Source organism: Sinohyriopsis cumingii, chromosome 19 (assembly GCF_028554795.1).
Source record: "Sinohyriopsis cumingii isolate HCF-2022 chromosome 19, ASM2855479v2, whole genome shotgun sequence".
NCBI classification, from domain to species: domain Eukaryota; kingdom Metazoa; phylum Mollusca; class Bivalvia; order Unionida; family Unionidae; genus Sinohyriopsis; species Sinohyriopsis cumingii.
The window spans coordinates 61,381,449-61,403,410 of record NC_142979.1 but is presented as its reverse complement, the minus strand read 5'-3'; the positions used below and the strand labels follow the sequence as shown (position 1 = coordinate 61,403,410).

General features: G+C 35.6%; 1 protein-coding gene across 1 annotated transcript; it reads right to left on the bottom strand.

The window, feature by feature from the left end:
- Window positions 1-5,634: 5,634 nt before the first annotated feature.
- Window positions 5,635-21,375, bottom strand: LOC149775809 (uncharacterized). Its single transcript, XM_089943694.1, has 5 exons — window positions 21,259-21,375; window positions 13,232-13,399; window positions 10,709-10,974; window positions 9,534-10,396; window positions 5,635-8,878 (listed from the first exon to the last, which is right to left on the bottom strand). The coding sequence occupies exons 2-5, from the start codon at window positions 13,380-13,382 to the stop codon at window positions 7,960-7,962; spliced, it is 2,199 nt and encodes a 732-aa protein (XP_089799820.1). The 5' UTR covers window positions 13,383-13,399; window positions 21,259-21,375; the 3' UTR covers window positions 5,635-7,959.
- Between the last annotated feature and the right edge of the window lie 587 nt (window positions 21,376-21,962).

Sequence of the window (21,962 nt, the reverse complement as noted above, 5' to 3'; positions counted from 1 at the left end):
TGGAGGTGTTTCCCAAGAACACGTTGTGCTGTTACACGGCCAAATTACCTCAGGCCATCCAGTTAGATCACGAAGCCCATTGGGAAGTGGCTTTAGTAGAAATGATTCACCAGACCCAAGTCCTCAATGTCCTTCCCAATCAAAATAAATTTGATGTGGAAGTTCATGACGAGCAAATGCAACAGTGGATGGATAGCAATGTCAAATATGACAAGAAAACCCGTACACAAAAGTACACCACCTATCACTTGTTCATTCCCCCAGGCTATTATTTTAGTGGTCAACATTTGGTCAGCACCATAACCTCCAGGTTTAATGTCGTGTTTCTTAAAGCTTTGGAGCATGTCAACAAAAATGTCACCATGGAGTACCACAAAGCAGCTCGTCGCTTCTTGATGAAATTTGAACGGAGTAAAATCCTGTCCATTTTATTTTGTCCTGAATTGTATGACATGTTGGGCGGAGACATGGACATGAGAAAGACCATGATCAAGAAAAACGAATTACCCATCGTTTACGACAACGAGTCTTTTAGCAAGTTATTTCGTGCCCCGGTAGAACTGAACCAAGGACTGTATTTGATGTTCGTGTATTCCGATGTGGTGGAGTACAACGTGGTGGGACACACCTGCGTACCGTTACTGCGTGTCATTCCTTTCAAAGTGGATTCTGCCACGAACACTGACGAGGAAGGTGGAAACACTTACCACATCCACCGCGAATTTGTCCATCCTCACTATTTGCCTGTCAGTAAGTCGTATTTGGACACGGTCAACATTGCTATGAAAGGAGATCTGGGACAAAATCTTCCATTCACCAAAGGAAAAGTCACGGTGAAACTCCATTTTCGAAAACGGTTCTCTCACGACTCTTAAGTCATGTATCCAGTGTACCGAGGGGTTGCTCGACAGCGAGGACACGGCTTAGGAGACATGTTAAAATCGGCCTTTCGTTCGGTGGCCCCGGTGTTGAAACCGATGGTGACACGCGGATTGCACGCCTTGAAAGATGCGGCACTGACGCAAGGCAAAGAATTTCTCCAAAATGTCATCATCGACAAACAAAACCCTAAAGAAGCCTTCATGAGGGCAGGCAAAAATGTCTTGCTGCAAACGGGCAAAGACATTTTAAGCCAACGAGAAACACCTATAAATGCCCTGCACGCTACCGAGTCAGGCATTCAGCAAGGACAAGGCAGAAAGAGACGACGAAGAAAACACCCTTTCACCAGACTTCAAGCGAGAAAGGCCAAGAAAAGAAGAACCGTTCGAGACTTAGACGTTTTCGATTATTGAGAAAAGAGACCAAAAAAAATGATGCACCGAGAATCTTGCGCTTGTTCCAAGACGGAACTGGATCTGTTTGCCATGCCCCCCACGATGATGACGATGCAAGAATCCCAGTGGGTGGAATTTCACCCCGTCTCCTCACTGACCGATTCCGCTCCCATCGAGTTTGAAATCAAAGGACAGCCCGAAGATTACATCGATCTGAATAGCAGTTACTTGTACCTGAAAGTCAAAATTCTAGATAAGACCGGAGGTGCTATAGACGATGAAGCAGTAGCTCCCGTCAACAATTTCATGCATTCCTTGTTCAGTGGAGTGGACTTGTACTTGAATAACAAACTGGTCAGTAGCAGCATGGATACTTACCCTTATCGTGCCTACCTGGAAAATCTCTTGACGTACGGAATAGACGCCAAGAACACTCATCTCAATGCCTGTGTGGTATGGGAAGCTGACGAACCTACCAAGTTTGAAATATTGGAAACTGATGAAAAGAAAGACAACAATGATGGATTTGTAGAACGAAGAAAGAGAATCACGGGAGCCGACACAAGTTTAGAACTGATGGATCGTTTGCATTTGGACATGTGGTTGCAAGAAAAGTAGTCGCTGAACGGGGTGGATGTCCCCCTGAGACTGAATCATAGCAGTGCCGCTTTCCATTTGATGGCTGATAGTGACGGTTACAAAACCAGAATCCTAGAAGCCAGACTCTACGTACGCTGTGTGGAAGTGTTACCTAAAGTGGGAAACGACATCAGTCAGACGTTGAGCAGAACGACCGCCAAGTATCCCATACGACGCGTGGAAGTGAAAACCTTCACCATTCCCAAGGGACAGCGATCCATGATCGAAGATCATCTGTTCCAAGGACAGTTACCCAAACGTTTGATCGTTGGTACCGTCGAGAATACAGCCTTCAACGGAGCTGCCGAAAAAAATCCTTTCTACTTTCAACACTTTGGCGTGTCCAAAATCGAAGTCAGTCGCGATGGCAAGACCTTGTGTACCCGACCTTTCGAACCTGACTTTACCAAGAAGAATTACTTGAGATCGTACTTGTCCCTGTACGAAGCCACCGGACAGTTAGGAACCAATACCAGTCACGGTATTACGTACGAGGATTATGCAGGAGGCTACGCTTTGTGGGCTTTCGATTTCACTCCAGACCAAGGCAGCGACGAGGGACATTTCCACCCTATAAAATCCGGCCAGATTCGTGTGGAAATTCAGTTTAAAGACCGAGACCCTGATGAAACGGTGAACGTCATCCTGTATGCAGAATTCGATAATACCATAGAAATCAACAGTTTGAGAGAAGTCATCCTAGATTACTAGAAACCATGGAAGACTGTTATCCCTCTTTACCTAGTGGAGAAACTTTTAGTGTCGGATTATTGTTAAAAAATGTTAGAGTTGTTGTTGTTTAGTGTTAAGTGATTTTTGAATAAAAAATGTTGTGTTTTGAAAAAAATGCCTTTGTCTTTTGTTTAGATATAAGAATGTTGGATTGATGCTCTTTCATTTCTTACTATCCCTCTCATGACACTCACTAAACGTTGCGACTCAAAAACCGTGTGGGGATGTTTTCCTTCACGTCCGCGCTTTGACTTTAAGAGCAGGGTTGTTTCCAGTCTAACCATCCATTGTCGACTCATCCTCCTAAGAAGATGTGCTCCAAACTAGCTAAACTCAACGAAGCCTACGTGAATTTGCATAGGGTCAGACACAGTCTGATACCGAAGCCAGAAGAAATAGAGAATGTGAGAATGTTAAAAATCACTGAAGACCTGATAGAAGAGCTCTTCAGAGAAGAAATGAACAGAGAAAAAGAAGAATGGACAGAGAAGTACAGACTTCAGAGACAGCAGCAACAACAACAACAAGAGCAGCAGCAGCAACCTGAAGCTGACAGAGGCTTTGTCGATTGTCGTATCGACACCAAAGAGTTCTTTTTCTCTTTCCGAAGAAGCAGACCTATCGCCAGAAAGTCTATCCTCAGAGGACATCGCATTCTTAGAAACTAAAAGGAATGCCATAGCAAACAAAAAAAAAACAGCCTTTTCAGGGCTACCCAATACTCTAGAAAAGAAATAACAATCGATTTGCCAATGTGTGTAGGTAGAGTAGTGTGAAAATAAACACTAACTCTTTTTTAAAAAAATGTGAGGGTATGTGTTTGTGTGTTTGTGTTTGTAAGTGGTTAAGTAAGTTGGTATGGATAGTAGATTAAAATGATGTCTTTTTGGTGTTTGAGGTGTATATTTGGAGTTAGACTGGATTGCTTTGCGTATGTGGATAGTCTATTGAAGTGATTTATAAAAAATTTTAAAATAGTGATGGGTAGCATAAAAAAGTGAGTGAGTGTTTCTTTTAGGTCGGCGCGTTGTTTTATGGTCATGATCTAGGTAAGATCAATTTTATGTTTTTAGGGGATGTTTTCGTTCACGTCCGCGCTTTCACTATAAATTGAAACTCGTTCGGCAGTCCAGCTACCCTTGTTGATTGATCAACACCAAAAATGAACACGAGACTGGAGAAACTGTTGGAACTTCATGTGCATCTGGAATATGCCAGGCGCATATTAAATGAACTGGCCGCGGAAGCCATTGTGGAGGAGGGAAGGATAAGAGAGGAGGAGGAAAGAAGAAACAAAGAAGAGGAGGAGAGAAGATATAAAGAAGAGGAAAGAAGATACAAAGAGGAGGAGAGAAGATACAAAGAAGAGGAGGAGGAGGAAAAGGAGAGAAGAAGAAGAAATTTCAGAATCCCAGAGAGCGAAAATTGGGATTCTGAAGCGACATATCCTGCCTCTGCTCTCTCCCCCCAAAAGGTAAAATGTAATTGGGGGATAAGATGTGTATGCGGCGCCAGGTCTGGAAGGTGCCACCATTAACCAGGTGTCCATGAAGTTCCAAACCAAAAAAACAGCCCTTTTCAGGGCTACCCAATACTCTAGAAAAGAAATAACCATCAATTTGCCAATGTGTAGGTAGAGTAGTGTGAATATAAACACTAACTCTTTTTTAAGATAGTGTGAGGGTATGTGTTTGTGTGTTGGTGCTTGTAAGAGCTAAGGTATGTTTGTGTGAATAGTAGATTATGGGTTTCTTTATTGTTTCTTAGCGTAGGTGAAGAGTATATTTAGGGTTCTGTAAGCGCTCACTTACGATTGTGTGGATAGTAGATTATGGATTTTGTTTATTGTTTCTTAGCGTATGTGTTTGTGTGTTTGTGTTTGTGTGTTTGTGTTTGTACCCGCTCACGTACGATTGTGTGGATAGTAGATTATGGGTTTGTTTATTGTTTCTTAGCGTATGTGGAGAGTATAGTTTGGGTTTTGTAACCGCTCACGTACGATTGTGTGGATAGTAGATTATGGATTTTGTTTATTGTTTCTTAGAGTATGCGTTTGTGTGTTTGTGTTTGTGTGTTTGTGTTTGTGTGTTTGTGTTTGTACCCGCTCATTGAGTCATCCACCCTTGTGTCTTCCATGATGTTTAGGACGGACATGCTCATGTATGTCAGGTCCAAGTGGACTGTTGTTGATAGGACAGATACTAGTCAATGGATGAGGAGAGTTTACATAGAAAGACAAGGATGTCTCAAGAGGGTACTTGTGTATGGACCGGCAGTTAGAAGGAGTTTAAGAAGAAGAAGAAGAAGATGTGACAGATGCCATCTATGTTAATATTAATATTAACATAAACCCAAAGGCCCTTTTCAGGGCCAGCCATATTTCTCGAAAAGAGATAGCCTTTCCATTGCCTAAATTTAAATTTAAATTTAAAAAAATTTTCTTTTAAAAAAAAATCCCATATTCAATTCCCCTTGTCCCTAGACAAGCCCAAACTCTATTCCCATGTTAATTTCCCCTTGTCCCTAGACAGACCCAAACTCTGTGTTAAATTCCCATTGTCCCTAGAGTTGCCCACGATTTTTCTCCATGTTAAATTTCCATTGTCCCTAGAGTTGCCCAGGGGTCTTTTTAATGCTAAGTCCCATTGTCCCTAGGGTGCCCCACTTAACTACTTTGACACGTCAATACTATACTGGCTACAGTATACCTCATCGCTTCCATTTTGGATTTCGTCGGGACTTGAACCCAAATTCATTAGAACATTTTAATAGAAGGACTCTAATTCTTTTATTCTTGGATTATTCTTAAAAATTTTTTTTTTGATTCTTAAAACTGTATGTTCTTTTTGTCATTTTACCTTATGTTTCAAGTTAAATAAATTATTTATTATATGTTACTAAATTTGTTGTCTTTACTTTTTTCTCGTTACAGTTTATGAGAACCTAAACACGTAACATACGTCAAGCATGATCTTGTTCAAGGATAATTTTATGCACCAAGTTTCACAGATATCAATAAAAATTTGCTGAACTAGTTTCCTTTAAAGCTATGTGCGATGCAATCTATCCAGCTGCAAGTCTTAGAAAGGACGTAACTCTGACAAAGACACTGAAGCAGTCATTGCTCGATAGGTACACTATCACATGATATATATCGTATATACCGGGGTTCACAACAATGAAACAGCAAGAAATAGATCAGCTGAGGTCACAAGAGTATTTAATGCTGCATTTAAATGCAGTTAGAAGCAGACAATATGTTTAGCATATATGATGGGGTTCTTTAATTGGACGAAAAAGCATTTTTATTTAGTGACGATACGATGCATTTACTTTCATTGTAATGGCAAATTATGTGTTCATTATGTGGTTCCGATGGCTATTGTAAACAGCAACATGTTCATAAATCCATTACATACGAAAACATGAATGTCATTGAATTATTTCAGTATGTACTTTGTTAGACGAACAATACTGTACAAGTTCTGCATTAATATATCAAAACCAGAGATATCCGGACGGACATTAAAATAGCCTTCAGTTCCCTGTTTCTTAAAAACTGGATATAAAATATCAAATCACATTTACAGTTGTCATTATAGCATAAACAGTTACCATCAGCTACATTTTATTAATTACGATTAGAGCGATAAATTGACTGATGACACTTGAAATACGTTAACAAATATATATAAATTACTGAGAACGTACACTCGTAAATCTATAAAGAATGTACTCATATGAAAACTTTAACGAATATTTTCTGACAGAAACTAATTATTTAAATCTCCCAAAATGTAACAAATAGGTGTCTTCTAGTAATAGGCTACGGCAAGGTTGAGCAACTGTATATCGCAAAGTTGACTCATACACGCTCTTTTTTTAATGAAGACATTTGGAAACGTTTTGGCTGGCTGAAGTAGGTGATTGTTCCACTTTTCTAAGTTGAAATATAATTTGATATTATAATATATAACATGGTATTTATTTGATTCATTTGTTAAATAACATTATCAAAATCCGTGATACGAAAATAACATTTAGTAGACCATCTGTTGCACACACCCCACCACTATAATTTTGGGTCATATAGTCTAGCCCGTGTAGGTCCGTTCCCACGTCATTCTGTACGTCCTTCCTTGATCACATTAGTTAAATTAACGTTTAGACGAATTTTAAAGGCAACACGATTTGGCATACACGCTTCTAGGTTTACTAATGTTGATCTTACTATCCATTGTCACAATAAACATCAATTTGTTTTAATTGGTTACCAGGCAATACTTCATCCAGACTATTATTCAAGCGTACCTACCATCCTTTTCTTCATTTCCAGTGCAAACCTTTGCATTGTCCCACAGATTTTTCCACTAAATTATAAATATGTTGCACAATTATGGCTAAAATAAATAGCCATCAATTACTGTCGTACAACTTCAACAATAAATGACTGACACGTTTTCTTACAGTGCAATTTTTGGAAGTTCTTGGTCCTATGTCTGACATTTTTAAAAGTAACATTACCGCAAGCAATTAAATCATTTGAATACGTTATGCAAAGTAATACTGAAATAGACTTATATCCTGATCCATTTCATAGATAGATACCGGTTTTGTTTTTCTTTGGCTTTGTCTTTTTTGAAAAGTATTCTGTATTCTTGCCAAAACTGACGTTTTAACTGTGAATGTAATGCAAAACATTGTGTGCACGTTACGATATCAAACTATATGAAACAGCGATATGTAAAGAATATTCGAAAACAAGATGAAAAACGCAAAACCGCAATCTTTATTCTCAAGAGCAAGATTATTTCTAGTTGCTATGGTTGGATCAGACTTTTCTGTATTTTCAGTATCTCATAGTTTTACAATAAATAATGCTCGCTACGAAAATGTAGCCTAGAAATGTTATTCCAATATGGCTCCAATACACACAAAGTAACTTTAATTGAAAATTGGTTTTTTATGCCATGTTACTTTCTTGATGGATTCAGTTGTACAGTAAGATATGCAAGTAATTCTAAAATGCTAAACTTGTTACACATGCCATAAATGTTAACATCGTGAGTAATTTCTTTTTAATTTATTTATTTAGTTGAGCTTTTTTTAATCAAACGCGTTTTACTCAGTTTCATATTAGACATCCCAATTTCGCAGGCTCCGACGGGGGCTTATGGGTGTTTTATACTGAAGTTAAACAATCTTTTATTCTTGGTTCTCAACAAATTAAGAGATGTAATTTGTACACAAAAAACAGGTATTTTCCCTAATTAAAACATTACACTACATGTTTCATACTAGTATTTTCTCATTATAATGTTGGTAAGGTCAATTTGAAATGAAACTGCTGTTCAATTCTGTTTAATCCTTCCCGAAGACAGGTGATCAGAATTAGAGAACCCACGTCCCTGGTCAAACTTTTAAACGTTGAATTTGGGTTATCTTCTTCATCTCTTAGATTATATTTTCCCATTAGTACAGCTACAAATCGAACTTCTCCATCTGGTGTTTTTGTGTACAACACGGCCCCACTATCACCTTCTTGGGCAAATCCTATATTGCGTGCAGCTTCATCCGATCCAACCGGCAGACCGACCAGAAAATTGTGATCCTTTAAACCAGATCCTCTGAAATCCTCTGAAATGATAGATCCTTTAGTTTCACCTGTGGTAGACCCTCTTTTGTAAATATGTTTTCCTTCTTTCAGATTTTGGATTTCATTCATATCAAGTATTTTACACTTGCAAGTTTCATCGTTATCTTTAAAGAAGATATTACAACGATTTTGTATACCTTCTTCAATCCGAATAGCAGCAATATCAACCAAACCGTCGTCAGTCAGCAAGGAGTGTCTTGTTGTGCCAAGAAGAACCGGACTCTGATCATTGGTTTTTACTATTTTTGAACCTAAGACAACATGACTGCTTGTGACAAAATGAAGATCCCTGTGCTCAGTCCCATCTTCATGCATGAAAAGGCCGATTGTTCCACGTTGCCCACATTCACTAAGAAATGCATCACCCATGACTATTTTTGAACTGGTTCCGGTCCCATGTCTTCCCGCAAAGGAGGTGTGTGTGACAAATTTAACAACAAATTCACTCGGGAAACCCTTCAATGACTTTTTTATCTGCGTACAAACCTCTCTTTCTCTCTCCTTAGATTCTGACGGTTTCACGAATACAGCAGTCTTCCCGAGAACAATACCGAATGATTCAACCTCTTTAATCCTGGTAGAAAAATGGTACATATTAATTAAACCAGTCGGGGCATAGTATAACACATATCCTCTCTTTTTATGGAATTTAAAATTTGAAGTGTGAGTTTCATTTGAAACAGGTTATTCGCCTCCACATAATATGTGTCCTGACAGTGTTATCAACAAAAACAAACAAAAATGATAACATTTTATAAAGATTGAACCGTATTTTTTATTCTATAAATACGCCATTCATGCCACATTATCAAAAAAGATTTTAAAAGAATCAACAGGCCTGCCTAAATGTACATTAATCATTATAAGGAAAACGTAAATGACTTGTCATGATGGAGAAAATTTATAACAACTAGAGAGCAACTACTTCAAATCATAACTAGAGATCAGTAATACTACATGTTATGCTAACTTAACAATCTAATATATGCACGAATCAACTGAGAAGGAGTTGTATAAAATTAAATCGATAGATAGATAGATATATACATAGATAGAGAGACAGACAGACAGAGAGAGAGCGAGAGAGAGAGAGATAGATAGACAGACAGATCGTTAGATAGATAGATAGATCGATCGATCGATCGATAGATAGATAGATAGATAGATTAAGAGAGAAAAGACAGAGACAGAGATAAACAGAGAGAATAGAATATAATAGCAAAGCAAACCCTAGTAGTTGTTTTCTCCAGTTCTCCAACTTTGGCACACGCTCGACGTATTTGTCTCCATCAATTGTTTCTTCCATAAGTCTCAGAAGTTCCTTCCTGAGATCAGTCAAAAGATCTAAAGTAACTCTGATTTCTTTAACACTGGTCCCTACTTGAAGAAAGTGTCCAATCAAAACCTTTGTTACTTCCTTGCCAATGGTCTTTGCATCGTCTAATGTGTAATGTTTTTCTATGTCACTTTTGACTGACTCATCATTCGGCGTTCTGACGAACTGATCAAATTTCTTTACCAAAGGAACTTGGTAAAGATGTTTCTGTAAAGATGATATCCAATTATCACTGTAGTTTTCTTTCTGACAGTAATCAAATACTTTTACATCTTGCATTTCGTATGTTTCTGCTATCTCTCTGATCAACAGTGTTTCTGCGAAAGCAACGATTGCTGTTGCTAGCTTCTGTTCGGGAGATTCCCCTTTCGAAGTCACTAGCAAGTCAATTACTGTCAAAACATTCTCAAAGTGTGTTCTAATTTCTCTATAAAATCGACCTCCTGTGCGTTTATCTCCAAACGTAGACCCACGGGTATGACTTCTTTTCTTGGTAATTTCTAGCAAGAACGTATTTAGTGACACGAAGGTGTTGACAAACTTGTGTTCCATATGGTTGTTTATAAAATTCGAAATGGTCTCCTTTTTGCTCTCATAGACGACGTTTATATCATCTTTTTTCAGTTTGAGGAAATTCTCTAAGAGTGCCAAAGTATTGACAACCATGTCCCTGTTGAGTTCGTATGCTCCGTCTACAAAAAATATCATATTTTCCGCTCCGAAGAAGCTTTTCACTTTTCGCAAGGTATCCTGTCCCTGGAAACGAAATTGAACCGAAGTCAATGCACGTTATTAAGATTTTTTTGCAACGTAGAATGATGTTAAATAGAATATTCATCATTCAGATAAAGCATTTAATTGCTGACCGAGTAAGAATGATCAGGAAGGAAAGGTGAGAAAAGGGTCTCCAAGTTTAAGTTAAAGATATATACTTGTTCATCCTTTGCAAAATGTCTAAATTTCACTATTGGGCTACAAAAAGAAGTATTTATGAACTTTAAGCAGTGCATGCCATCTTGTGTTAAAATGATATAATTACAAAGTCTCTATTTGAAAATAAAGTGGTACCTTCGTAGTATCCATCATTCTCAGCGTACACATTGCCAATACCATCTTGTACTTCTTCTCATTTTCATCAAGATTATGCATTTCTCCGAAAAGGTGAGTCTCTGGTTTATAGAGTTTACCTATCTTTACCAGATCCCATATAGGGATTTTGGAATGTGTCGGGCCGAACATGAACAGCTTAGGCCTGGAATTTTTCATGTGCTGCACGGCATCGCTAATGGAACCTAAACCTTCAACTGACAGTTTCAAACTTCCTGGCAATTGTTCTACAATACAAAGCAAACATGAATTAGATATTTTGTAGAATGCACATTTTTACAATCTTATTTTACAAATTAGAGATCACGACAGACACAAAGGCCATAATTCATTCAGGCACACTTGAAACACAAGACACAAACAATGCTGGACATATATATATATATATATATATATATATATATATATATATATATATATATATATATATATATATATATATATATATATATATATATATATATAGTGTTATGCATATGTGATTTAATTTATATCTGATTTAATTGTTTGCAAGTTTAAAATCTTTTTTTTAAATTTCATTAAATGTCAAAATGATGTAGTTCTGTTTACTAGGAACTCGATGCTTTTTCCAGCACATAGTTTGACCTTGACTGTTCATTTTTGTAAACACGAAAATCTGACCTAGTTCCCGACCTTGATTCAAAATTAGTAACATTCACGTCAACAAGTATTTTGTATATTTATTTTTATTGCGGGAATAATAAGAGTGAGATCGAGGCTGTATCAAACACATGACCCTAGGCTTGTAAATAGCTTTATTGAAGTAAAAAATCTTTTTTTTATTTTATTCTTTGAGCAAATTGATTGGTTCTTGTCAGGGCTATGCTGAGAGTACGTGATGTAAACATGATCACGCGACCCTTATCCTGGTATCTGTTTTGCGCGATATTCAAGTCTTGAACCATTGTTTAGGGAGAGAGATCTCAGTTGAGCTTCTAAACACTAGGACGTGAAGGTGATTATTTTGTTGTGTCATTTTGGGAATTACATTTTAATGTTTATTATAATTATTTGGATTCTAAAAGATTAATACGTTTCTCTGGAAATATTTTGAATGCTCATGCAGAACATTTTTGTATTAAAGAAATGCCATTAAGTCAAACACCGGATTATTTCTTGAGTTGTTACAAGGAACTGTAGGCTTGAACACAGTACTGGATACAGCATACGTCAGCGCCTTTCATCTTGGTTTCTTCGACGGGAGTAGAACTTGAATTCATCAGAACATTACAATATTAGGACTTCTAAAATTTTATTCGTGGATTATTCTTGGATTATTTTTGGATTTGATTCTTAAAACCGTAAGTTCTTATTTTTTTATTTTTACAGTATTTTTCCAGAGAAATAAATAATTTGTTAACTTTTTCAAAAGCTTGTTGCTTTCACTCTTACTGTTTATTCGAGCCTAAACAAGTAACATAAGAATATATATATATATATATATATATATATATATATATATATATATATATATATATATATATATATATATATATATATATATATATATATATATATATACAGGATAATGAAAATATATATTCTCTTTCCGCCACATTTATTCGCATGAGATGTTGCTATTTTTAATGATTAAAGGCGGTGAGATACGTGATGAGAAGTTATTGTTAGAAATTTCTAAAACTGTTGGTGGATTTATGAAACACCAAGGAAACATAGCTCTTCATTCCATAGGAGAATTTCTGCTGTTTTAGTGATGATGATGAACCCTCCGCTAAATGCATTCGTGATCCCTGCCTATAACTTGTCAAGGCTTGGATATAATGAGACTTGATTAAATGTCGTGTATTCACATCGAGTAGGGTTCATTAATGTTTCAGTAATTTAGTTTTTATGTACATGTATCAGTGTTTTCGCATGAATCTACCATTTATCAAAATGTCAGCTTTTATGTACCATGTATCAGTATGTCAGTTTTGTATGTACCATGCATCGGTATTTCAGTATGTATGTTTCAGGTATCAGTATTTCAGTTTGTATGTACTATGTGTCAGTAGCTTAGTATGTATGTATCAGTATTCAGGTACTTACCATGTATCGGTATTTCAGTACTTATGTACTTTGTATCAGCATGACAGTTTTGTATGTACCATATATCAGTATTTCAGTATGTGTGTACTTTGTATCAATATGTCAGTATGTATGTAGCCTTGTCATGATACATGATTTTAGTATTCTAAGAAAAGTATAAAAACCTATAAACATGCATGTAAGAGTAGATGTTATGGTTGCATCAATGTGTTTTGTATGTAAGTTATCCAACGTAATTTAATTTTTCTTCACATAAGTTTTTAACAGTTACTAAATATGATATTATGTTTTAATCTACTACTAGTTTGACCTGTCGATCAAGGTAAGGTCAATAGTAGACAACACAGTTCATATTTTTACGGTGTTAGGATGTCAAACGTTAATTAAAATGAACTTGACTATCGTTATACGCACCAAAAATTCTTTGGAATCTAGGAAACAGGCCCTGCAGCTCCGATTGAAAGTACTTTATTCTTGGGTAACATTCCACCCGGGCTTCAACTGTAGTGTAAAATATGTCATCGTGAAGTCCCATCTTTGGCTTAGGATCTTTTGAGTAAGCCATTGGTTATATTAAATGTTCTGAAACACATGAAGAGGACACAGCTGAATTAATACTATGTCAAATATACACCATATCACTAACGAATCATTATCCGTTTACATTCATTTGCTTCATGAAAACGTGTAGACAAAATGGCTCCTCAATGTCACTAACTGAAACATGTTGAAGTAGAAAAGCTGTTATTTCCATATAAATGATTATTTTCTTCTTATTATTATATTTACTTCGCTCTCAATCGTTTTAATCATTCCAGGAATATTTGCAGATTACTCCGATGTGTCAAATTTGTATTAATTTTCCGTAGTCACACACACACACACACACACACACACACACATATATGCTAAGCATTTTGTTTTCAAAATGTCTACATAATCAAAAGGATTCAATGGATAGAAAAGGTAATTATCAGTTATTTTGTGCACACGATTCAGACAAACTTTCCATATATATATATATATATATATATATATATATATATATATATATATATATATATATATATATGTAATCGCAAGGATGGTGGATACAAACAAAATGTGCATTTATTCCTTGTCGTCTATTGTTGATCTCCACATAGATATGCAGGTATTACAGAAGAAAGAGATTAAGAAAGGAATATTATTTTGTTAAATTGTAGATTTACCTAACAAGTGTATTTAATAAACCTTTGACTCCATTCCCTTTTTTACATTTGGACTTGACTTGTTTTGTTATTACTGTTTTTGTTATGTCTGTGTGTGTGTGTGTGTGTGTGTGTGTGTGTGTGTGTTACATAAAACCCGCATTCAGAAATCCAGTTGCAAATTTGCTTTTACGGATGCTTATATATAAAAAAATGTGTGTAATCAATTCATTTGACATTAATTGGAGCTAACAAGAAATATCAATTAACTTCCTTGTCACTTGTAAGGTCATCGTCGTAAAAAGTAATTGGGTAATAAAACCAATTTTCTGTTTCATTATGGCTTAGGAAACGTTGCCGTTTGTCAATATCATACATCTCATCGAATGAAATTGGTTCTAACGGCTAATTTATTCATCTTTGCGTGTTTGTGCTTTTGAGATTTTACAAATATAACAAATTAAGGATTTCCTTTCAAAAGCAACAGCATTTGTTCCTCCTTTTTAAATAAAGCTGAATATTTGTACTTACTGTTGTTAACAGTGAAATTGAGCCTTTATGTTTATATTATTTTATCCTTATTGCCTATAAATAATATATGCGGATAAGAACCATTGTAAAATGTCTCAATTGATCAGTAAGTACTCTACTGTTTAGGGCTCCAATGGCTTCTAATAGTGCTCACTCGTTCATATTAAGATACAGCAGAATGCCATATCATTTACATATGTACATGTCCTGAACTATCTCTAGATCACGGAATTTTGTCTCGCATGTTCGGAAAACTCTGATAAAATCGCTTAACCTTTCGATAGCTACGTTGTCTAGTTCGATACCCTCCCTTGTTCCCAAATGAACCAATTAACATGAATTTCATTTTTTCGCAACTGCTTTTCCTTATCATGACACATTTATATTCCGTTCAACCAGGCGCTGTACGGTTACTACAAAGGGGTTGTAACTAACCGTCCTTTTCATTCTGCATTAAATGTGTTCCCTTTGTTCAAGTTGAAATTTAAGCCTTAAATGCCGTATTCACATCCATTTGAGACTGTTGGGGAGAAACATATACTCAATACAAATAGACCTTGTTTCTACCTTGATATTAAATAGTTTAATTTTGTCCGGGTATCTCCATATTACGTGACTGTCTTCATAAAAACATTTTACAACACTGTGTACACAAAGACGAACACTTTGCATATTTGGATCAAATGGACCTCGTTATTGCTGACTGCCGAATATAGTACAGTGCAAAATAAAGACCAAACAGCAGTGATATTTCGACTGCAAGAACAAACTTAAAGACCTAATAATGTTCCTTACCTTAAATATTTTCAGCATGTTGTTTATGTTTTTTTTTATTTCATGGTGTTTGTTTTTTTTGTAATAATATCATTGTATGTTTTTTATGTTATAGGTGCTGTCTAATGTAAAGCGCTGAGAGCTTCTAAAGATGAGGCGCTATACAAAGTCCTCATTATTATTATTATTATTATTATCATTATTATTATTATTTACTCGGAGATGATGCAGTTATTAAAACGCTTTAGTCACTATATTTTGTGATATCTTCAGTCTGTCTGTACGTCCTTCTGCCAAGAACTCCATATACTCCTAAACTGCTAGATGGAACTTTACCACAATTAAAGGATTCTTTTGTGGCTGACAGCCTTTCACTGTCCTGATTTATGGAAATTTCGTACGACATGTGCGTTCTTAGCTTGCATGTTACAAAATATTAGTTTTCATTCTTTTAGTTACCTAAGACAAGAAATGTGTGCTAACAGCAAATCGCAATTATAATTGCACGCACCACACACATATAGGAAACTTGTGTAAGAAATGTACAACTCAAAATAATTTGGGTATCAATTAGTAATAGCATATGATGTATCTGTTCCTTTAGGAACAATTTCATGATCAAAAGTCACCATCTTGCCACCACTCTCGTATCAATTCTGTTTAAGTTTTAATCTATGAATATCTCATTATAACATTCCCTGTCACCTTTATCAAACCCTCTTCTTACCACGTGTACGATGGCTTAAAGGTAATCTTTATTTACAGACACGCATCCGTATATATATATATATATATATATATATATATATATATATATATATATATATATATATACATATATGGAGGGAGAGACAGAGAGACACAGACAGACAGACAGACAGATAGGCAGTACGGAGGAGACAGACAGTCAGACAGTACGCGGAAGACAGGCACACAGATAATAAACTCTCTGAAATCACTAAATACATCTCGAGGTACCTTAACAAATTTTTATATTATATTATCTCGGGTAAGCCGCGCGGCGTCTTAGAAACTGTACATCTAAGTTCAGGTATCTACGTAAAGTTTACTAACAACGACATAATTCTCAGACAGAAATATAACACTTCAAGAACACATAGTTCCTGGTAATATGCTTGTAATCATTTTCAATATGAATTTGAATAAGACTGATGTTTACATCTCTATTACATGTATGACAGTCTTTACTATCTTTTCATATTGTATTATGCTAACTAGCTTAAAAATTCACATTCCTGTGTTTTGTAGGATTCCTAACTTTATATAGATGTACCTGTGTTTGGGAGAATTCCTAACTAATTTTATATACATGTACATGTGTTTTGGAGGATTGCTAACTAGCTTCATATAAAAATATCTGTCTTTGGAAGAATTCCTAACTAGTTTTGCATGGTTCCTAACGTATATGCTTGAACAATTGTTTCGCAATGCTAGAGTTATCTAAATTAAGTATTTGTGAAAAGTTACATGTGTATCAAAACAATTATTAGCATTTAGCTATGCAACTTAGTAGGCACATTATACTATATATGTGTAGCACTTCAGGCAACGTTGGCTGCCTAAGATAGGCCGCTAACCTCACATTTTTATATTCCATCTAATTGTAATTGAGAATGCGATGCCACTTTGTACTCGCCCTTGGGCAAGAGACACGATACAGATTACGATTGTGAAAATTGTACATGTTGGCAAAGTAATCACCACATTTTACTATAAACATATATGTATAGCACTTCGCCTAAACACGATACCGGACAATAAATTGAAGTAGCTACTTACCAGAACAATACCAATGTTTTTTATTATGTGCAATTTTACCTTCCTTTGCTGCAAATGTAAGTGACCAGGACAAAGATGCGCAAAACAGGTACAATATTATAATGAAATTAAAACAAAACGAACAACAACTACTACAACTATTAATACGAATAATATTATTAGTACTGAAACAACTATTACTACTTCTTCAGCAATTACTTTGGTGCTTTTAAAGCCTTTTAAAGTTGTAGTAATTTCCGCGTATTATTTTAAGTTTTCTGTCATGCGTGTTCTCGTTCAAACAAATTAGGACATCACTGGATCACCAACTCGCATCCATCCGTAACTTTATCAAGCAATCGATGTTCATATTAAATTCCGTTGTTGCAGGATGCATTTCCGCGTGCTTCCCTGTTTTAATCTCCACTACGAAGTTCCACCGTCTTGTTCTTACCTGGTATGGACTGACTCGGGGCAAATAACCGTTGAGTATGTCTTTTCGTGGACATTCGGTATGCTAAAGGACACAAAAAGAGGAAAACCAAAGAACTTCTGGTCCAAACGCGATTAATTATAGATGACTATACGAAGATCAAAATATATCTTCTGCTCCAGCTCTTTCCCACAAACCCCGTAAATGCATCAACAGATGTATATTTGGTTGAAAACATTGGTTAACATAGGTCCTTCGGTTATAAGTCTTGACAGTTTTTACCCGTAGAGTTGCTGCGCAAGTGATTTAGGAGCGCAAGGTCTGTTAACGACGGTAATCATGAATGTATACGTCACCGTCTTTTGTATATTTTAGCATACAATATATATGGTTCGTTTAAAAATTATTCAGGGTCAGACAGGTGTAAAGCACCAGAATTAGACTATAGTATGAAATTACCCGTGTAGGTAAGGTCTCAATTATATCTGCAATTGTTGTACCACAATAACAATTCGAGCTTACCAAGAAACCCTGCACTGCAGCATATTCGTGTATAATTTATTCATTACGCTATGTTTGCGTTTTATGTTCTCTAGAGGAACAAACAAACACATTAATTCAACTCTAATACATTGTAGATCGCGATCAGCACATATATTTGTGCTTCTTCAATGACGAAATTCAACTTTTAAATGGGTTAGGTGGGTAGAAGAGATTTTATCTAGGTTTGTTCTGTATATGGCCCACTTCGAGGAAAGTGCTCTATTGGATGGATTGGTTGTTTCATTTTGCAGCAAATCTTATTTGCAAGTGAATGTAATACACCACACAGATCGATTAATATAATGATGAGTGCATACACACTTGGAAATTAAAAGTGTTCGAGACTGGGTGAGATTTTTTGCTACATTTTGTTTTGCATCCAAGTCACATATTAAAATTTGCTTGGACCCGTCCATATCATAACAGTCTGCTGTGAGATCTGTGCGTGAATGTATAAAAGTTACAGTCATGGATTGAAACACACATATAAGAGTGATATGTGTATAAAATCAATATTTAGCTGTGATTCATATAACTGAATACTGAACATTTCTTTAGAGGTGTAGACATATAATACTGTAGCTGTCAACAGGTCGAATAGCTCTTATTGATATTAGCCCTCCCCAAAAGGTGCCTCTTTTAATGTAATTTAGCCGTCGAAGAAAGGTTTAATCTCTTTTCTGCTGTAAAACTGTTTGCATACAGTTCCTAGTGGGTACATTTGTTTTGTGACAGTGGCACAGATAATAACATTGCGTTCTGTGTAACAGATATCTTATTTAACCTATAGTTAAGCTACTATCACAATTTATATAGACGAGATATAAATATACAAGATTAGCTGAATTTTGCTTGACATTGCATGCAAGTTTCTTAGCAAAATTGCACTAAGCTTGTATTTGTATCTGGTAATCACTTTAGTGATGAGATTTAACAGCTTCTTCTGCCACAATTTGTCTGGAATTAATACGTATTTATGCTTTGTATAAGGTACATCAGGCACTAAATTGCCACTATAGAGAAATAAAAAAATTATTAAGAACATTCATTCTAGGAAACCCTGGATGGCAATGAGTATTTTATTGTACTTTCTTCGTTGCCAATTCTTGTCCCCAATGCTTTAGAGTATGGAATATTGCGATATCCTTCTACCGTCTGTCTGTCTGTTACCAAGTGTCCTCCTTAATCTATGGCAGTTATTTTTGTCATAGCGGTAATCACATGCAAGACGGTATAATTCATGAAGAACTCTTCTTGGGTCTGTGTGAGGGTGTTAAGGTTAAATTAAGGAAAATGTAAATTATAATGACACTTTAAACAAGTTGACTGGGTATATAATAGAGAGAAAAATGGTGGAAGCTCCATATATGTAACGCATATGGGGCTATGACCACTTCTTTGTGTGTTCAGCTGGTGGTTCGGCGTTTGCAGATTGAGAGCAAAGATGATGACACAGGTTTGTAAGCCTTAAAATGTGATGTGACTTAAGTATTTTTCTTAGATATGATCGTTATATATTTTCCTTTTCTGATAGACGTTTCGCACTGATCGATTTCTAGCAATACAAAGGAAGGATTAAATAACAATGATACAACCCGCTCAGTCGTAGGTTATTTTAGCCACATCGATTTAAGAGTCGGCCATCAAATAATATTGTATGATGTTTTAGACTTGTACATGGTACGGGTAGTTCTTACCAATGTTGCCATTTTTGTTTATATCACTGCATTGTTAGGTACCCTTTCATATTCATTTTCACGTTAAACTAGTGACTCGATAACTGTACTAAGTAAATACAAAATGAATATATGTGTATTTCTGGAGAAGGAAGTAAAATTGTTATACACTAGATCTGGTTTGCAAATAAAAGCATGTTATATGATAATAAAACCAATGAATATTTAAGTATATTATTTTGATTCATATGCAGGTATTTTATTTTCACTCATTGACATGTGGTCGGTATAAAACGGTATATAAACGTACTAATATGATCATATACTTTGAACACATCTCTCTCTCTCTCTCTCTTATTTATTTGTGCACATATTAAACATAATCGTTTAACTTAATAATATGTACAGACACCAGCAAATTCAATGATTTCTCCGATCCTTCTTCTGATAAAAATATCTCTTTTTTTCTTTTTTTCCTTGGTATGCATATAATGTTCCCTTACCTACAAACTTGTCTTAATAATTGTAATCAAAATCAGCCGATATAAGAACTTTATTCAGATTATTCCGCTGTTTACATAAGCATTTTTCTGGAAATGTAAAGTATGATGTTAGCTGGGTGATTTTAATTGCACTCTTAGCACTTTACATTGCCATATCATGCCAATGAAATGGGAACTAAGAACGCGTTTGCCAAACGACAAGGAAACAGTAGACCCTATCTAGTAGAAAGGGGGAATATATATATATATATATATATATATATATATATATATATATATATATATATATATATACAAAAACGTTGCATCATAGAGCATGAAAGACCCTGATCACAAACAGAACCCAGACTCAGAAGAAAAAATGAATTTTCTGTGTGGTATATAAAATGTAACTTAATAGATCAGTCAATAGGACACCATGCAGGTGATCACAAATTAAGCAGAGAGGTTCAAACAATAAAATGGTATGTACTTACAAATATATGGGTTATTATCTGACTCATTATGCCAGTCGTGGTTTAATACGAATATGTGGCTAATATACAAGAAGGCCAAATTTGATTCGGTTTACAGAATCAATGATTTAGTCCCAATGTAATTCGTTACATTGTTTAAAACTCTGTTTTCGACGGTATAACATCATTCTGACTTAATAATTCAAGAGATATATGAAAATATTTAACAGAGATAGTTCCATGTCAGAATAGAAGCGACAAAGTAACTAACTGTATATACTTTGAAATACATAATTTACCTGTTAAAAAAAATCTTCCCCAAAATACCCGTCTCGCGGTTATTTTAATACATTATACATTTATCTTCATTTATATACTATCATTGACGGTAAATTGATTTTAACTGTAACACCAAATTATGGATTGTTTTTTGAAGTTTATGACCCGTTATACAGATTACGTCAGAGGTAAGTTACTCGTCAATTCCTTGAAACTTCCAGTTTCTGATGTATACGTAAGAATATTGTCCAGACTTGTATATTAATGAGATTACTTACCTCATCAGCATAAACATGTCATAATCCAAGGTAAAACAATTATATGGATATTAAAAATATATTAGAATATTACGAGAACACAATAACAAAATAACCGACTCTAAATACAAACATGGCGTTTGGCAAAGCGCCAAATCACGTGATAGGTTTACTTTATCGTGGCACACGCGTGACACTTACATTCGTATTTAGGCATTGAATTTATCTACGCACAGTATTTTGTTGTTGTTGTTGTAGTGTTTAACGCCATTTTCAGCACACGATAGGCTATACATGGCGGCCAGTATTAATGGTAGAGGATGAACCCGGGAAAACCCCGGAAAGAACCACCGACCCACGAGAAGCTACTGGCAAGCTTCTCACATACCCACATTAGCCGAATCCGAGACTTGTACCCACGCATACAGAGGTGAGATGGCAATTATCCGTAACGGAAAGCGCTTTAGACCACTCGACCACTCGGGACCCCACAGTATTTTGTCTGACATTACCTGCTCAGCATTCTTCATGTTATACTGATAGCGTGTTTAAGTTTGTATCAAACATTCTGTACTAGGGTTAAGATTTAGAATTTAGAAATATCCTGTGGATATAATGGGATTATCTAGATATAATGTATTTGCTTCCTGTATATATCTTGAACGGTGTCACGAAAACAATTTATTTCACTCGGTATAACCGACATTGGAAATAACAGCTTTAGA

Coding starts and splice junctions, on each gene's coding strand:
- LOC149775809 (XM_089943694.1), bottom strand. CDS start 13,382: ATGGCTTACTCAAAAGATCCTAAGCCAAAGATGGGACTTCACGATGAC. Junction 10,975..13,231: donor TAGATTCCAAAGAATTTTTG/GTGCGTATAACG, acceptor TTTGTATTGTAG/AACAATTGCCAGGAAGTTTG. Junction 10,397..10,708: donor GAATGATGGATACTACGAAG/GTACCACTTTAT, acceptor TTTCGTTTCCAG/GGACAGGATACCTTGCGAAA.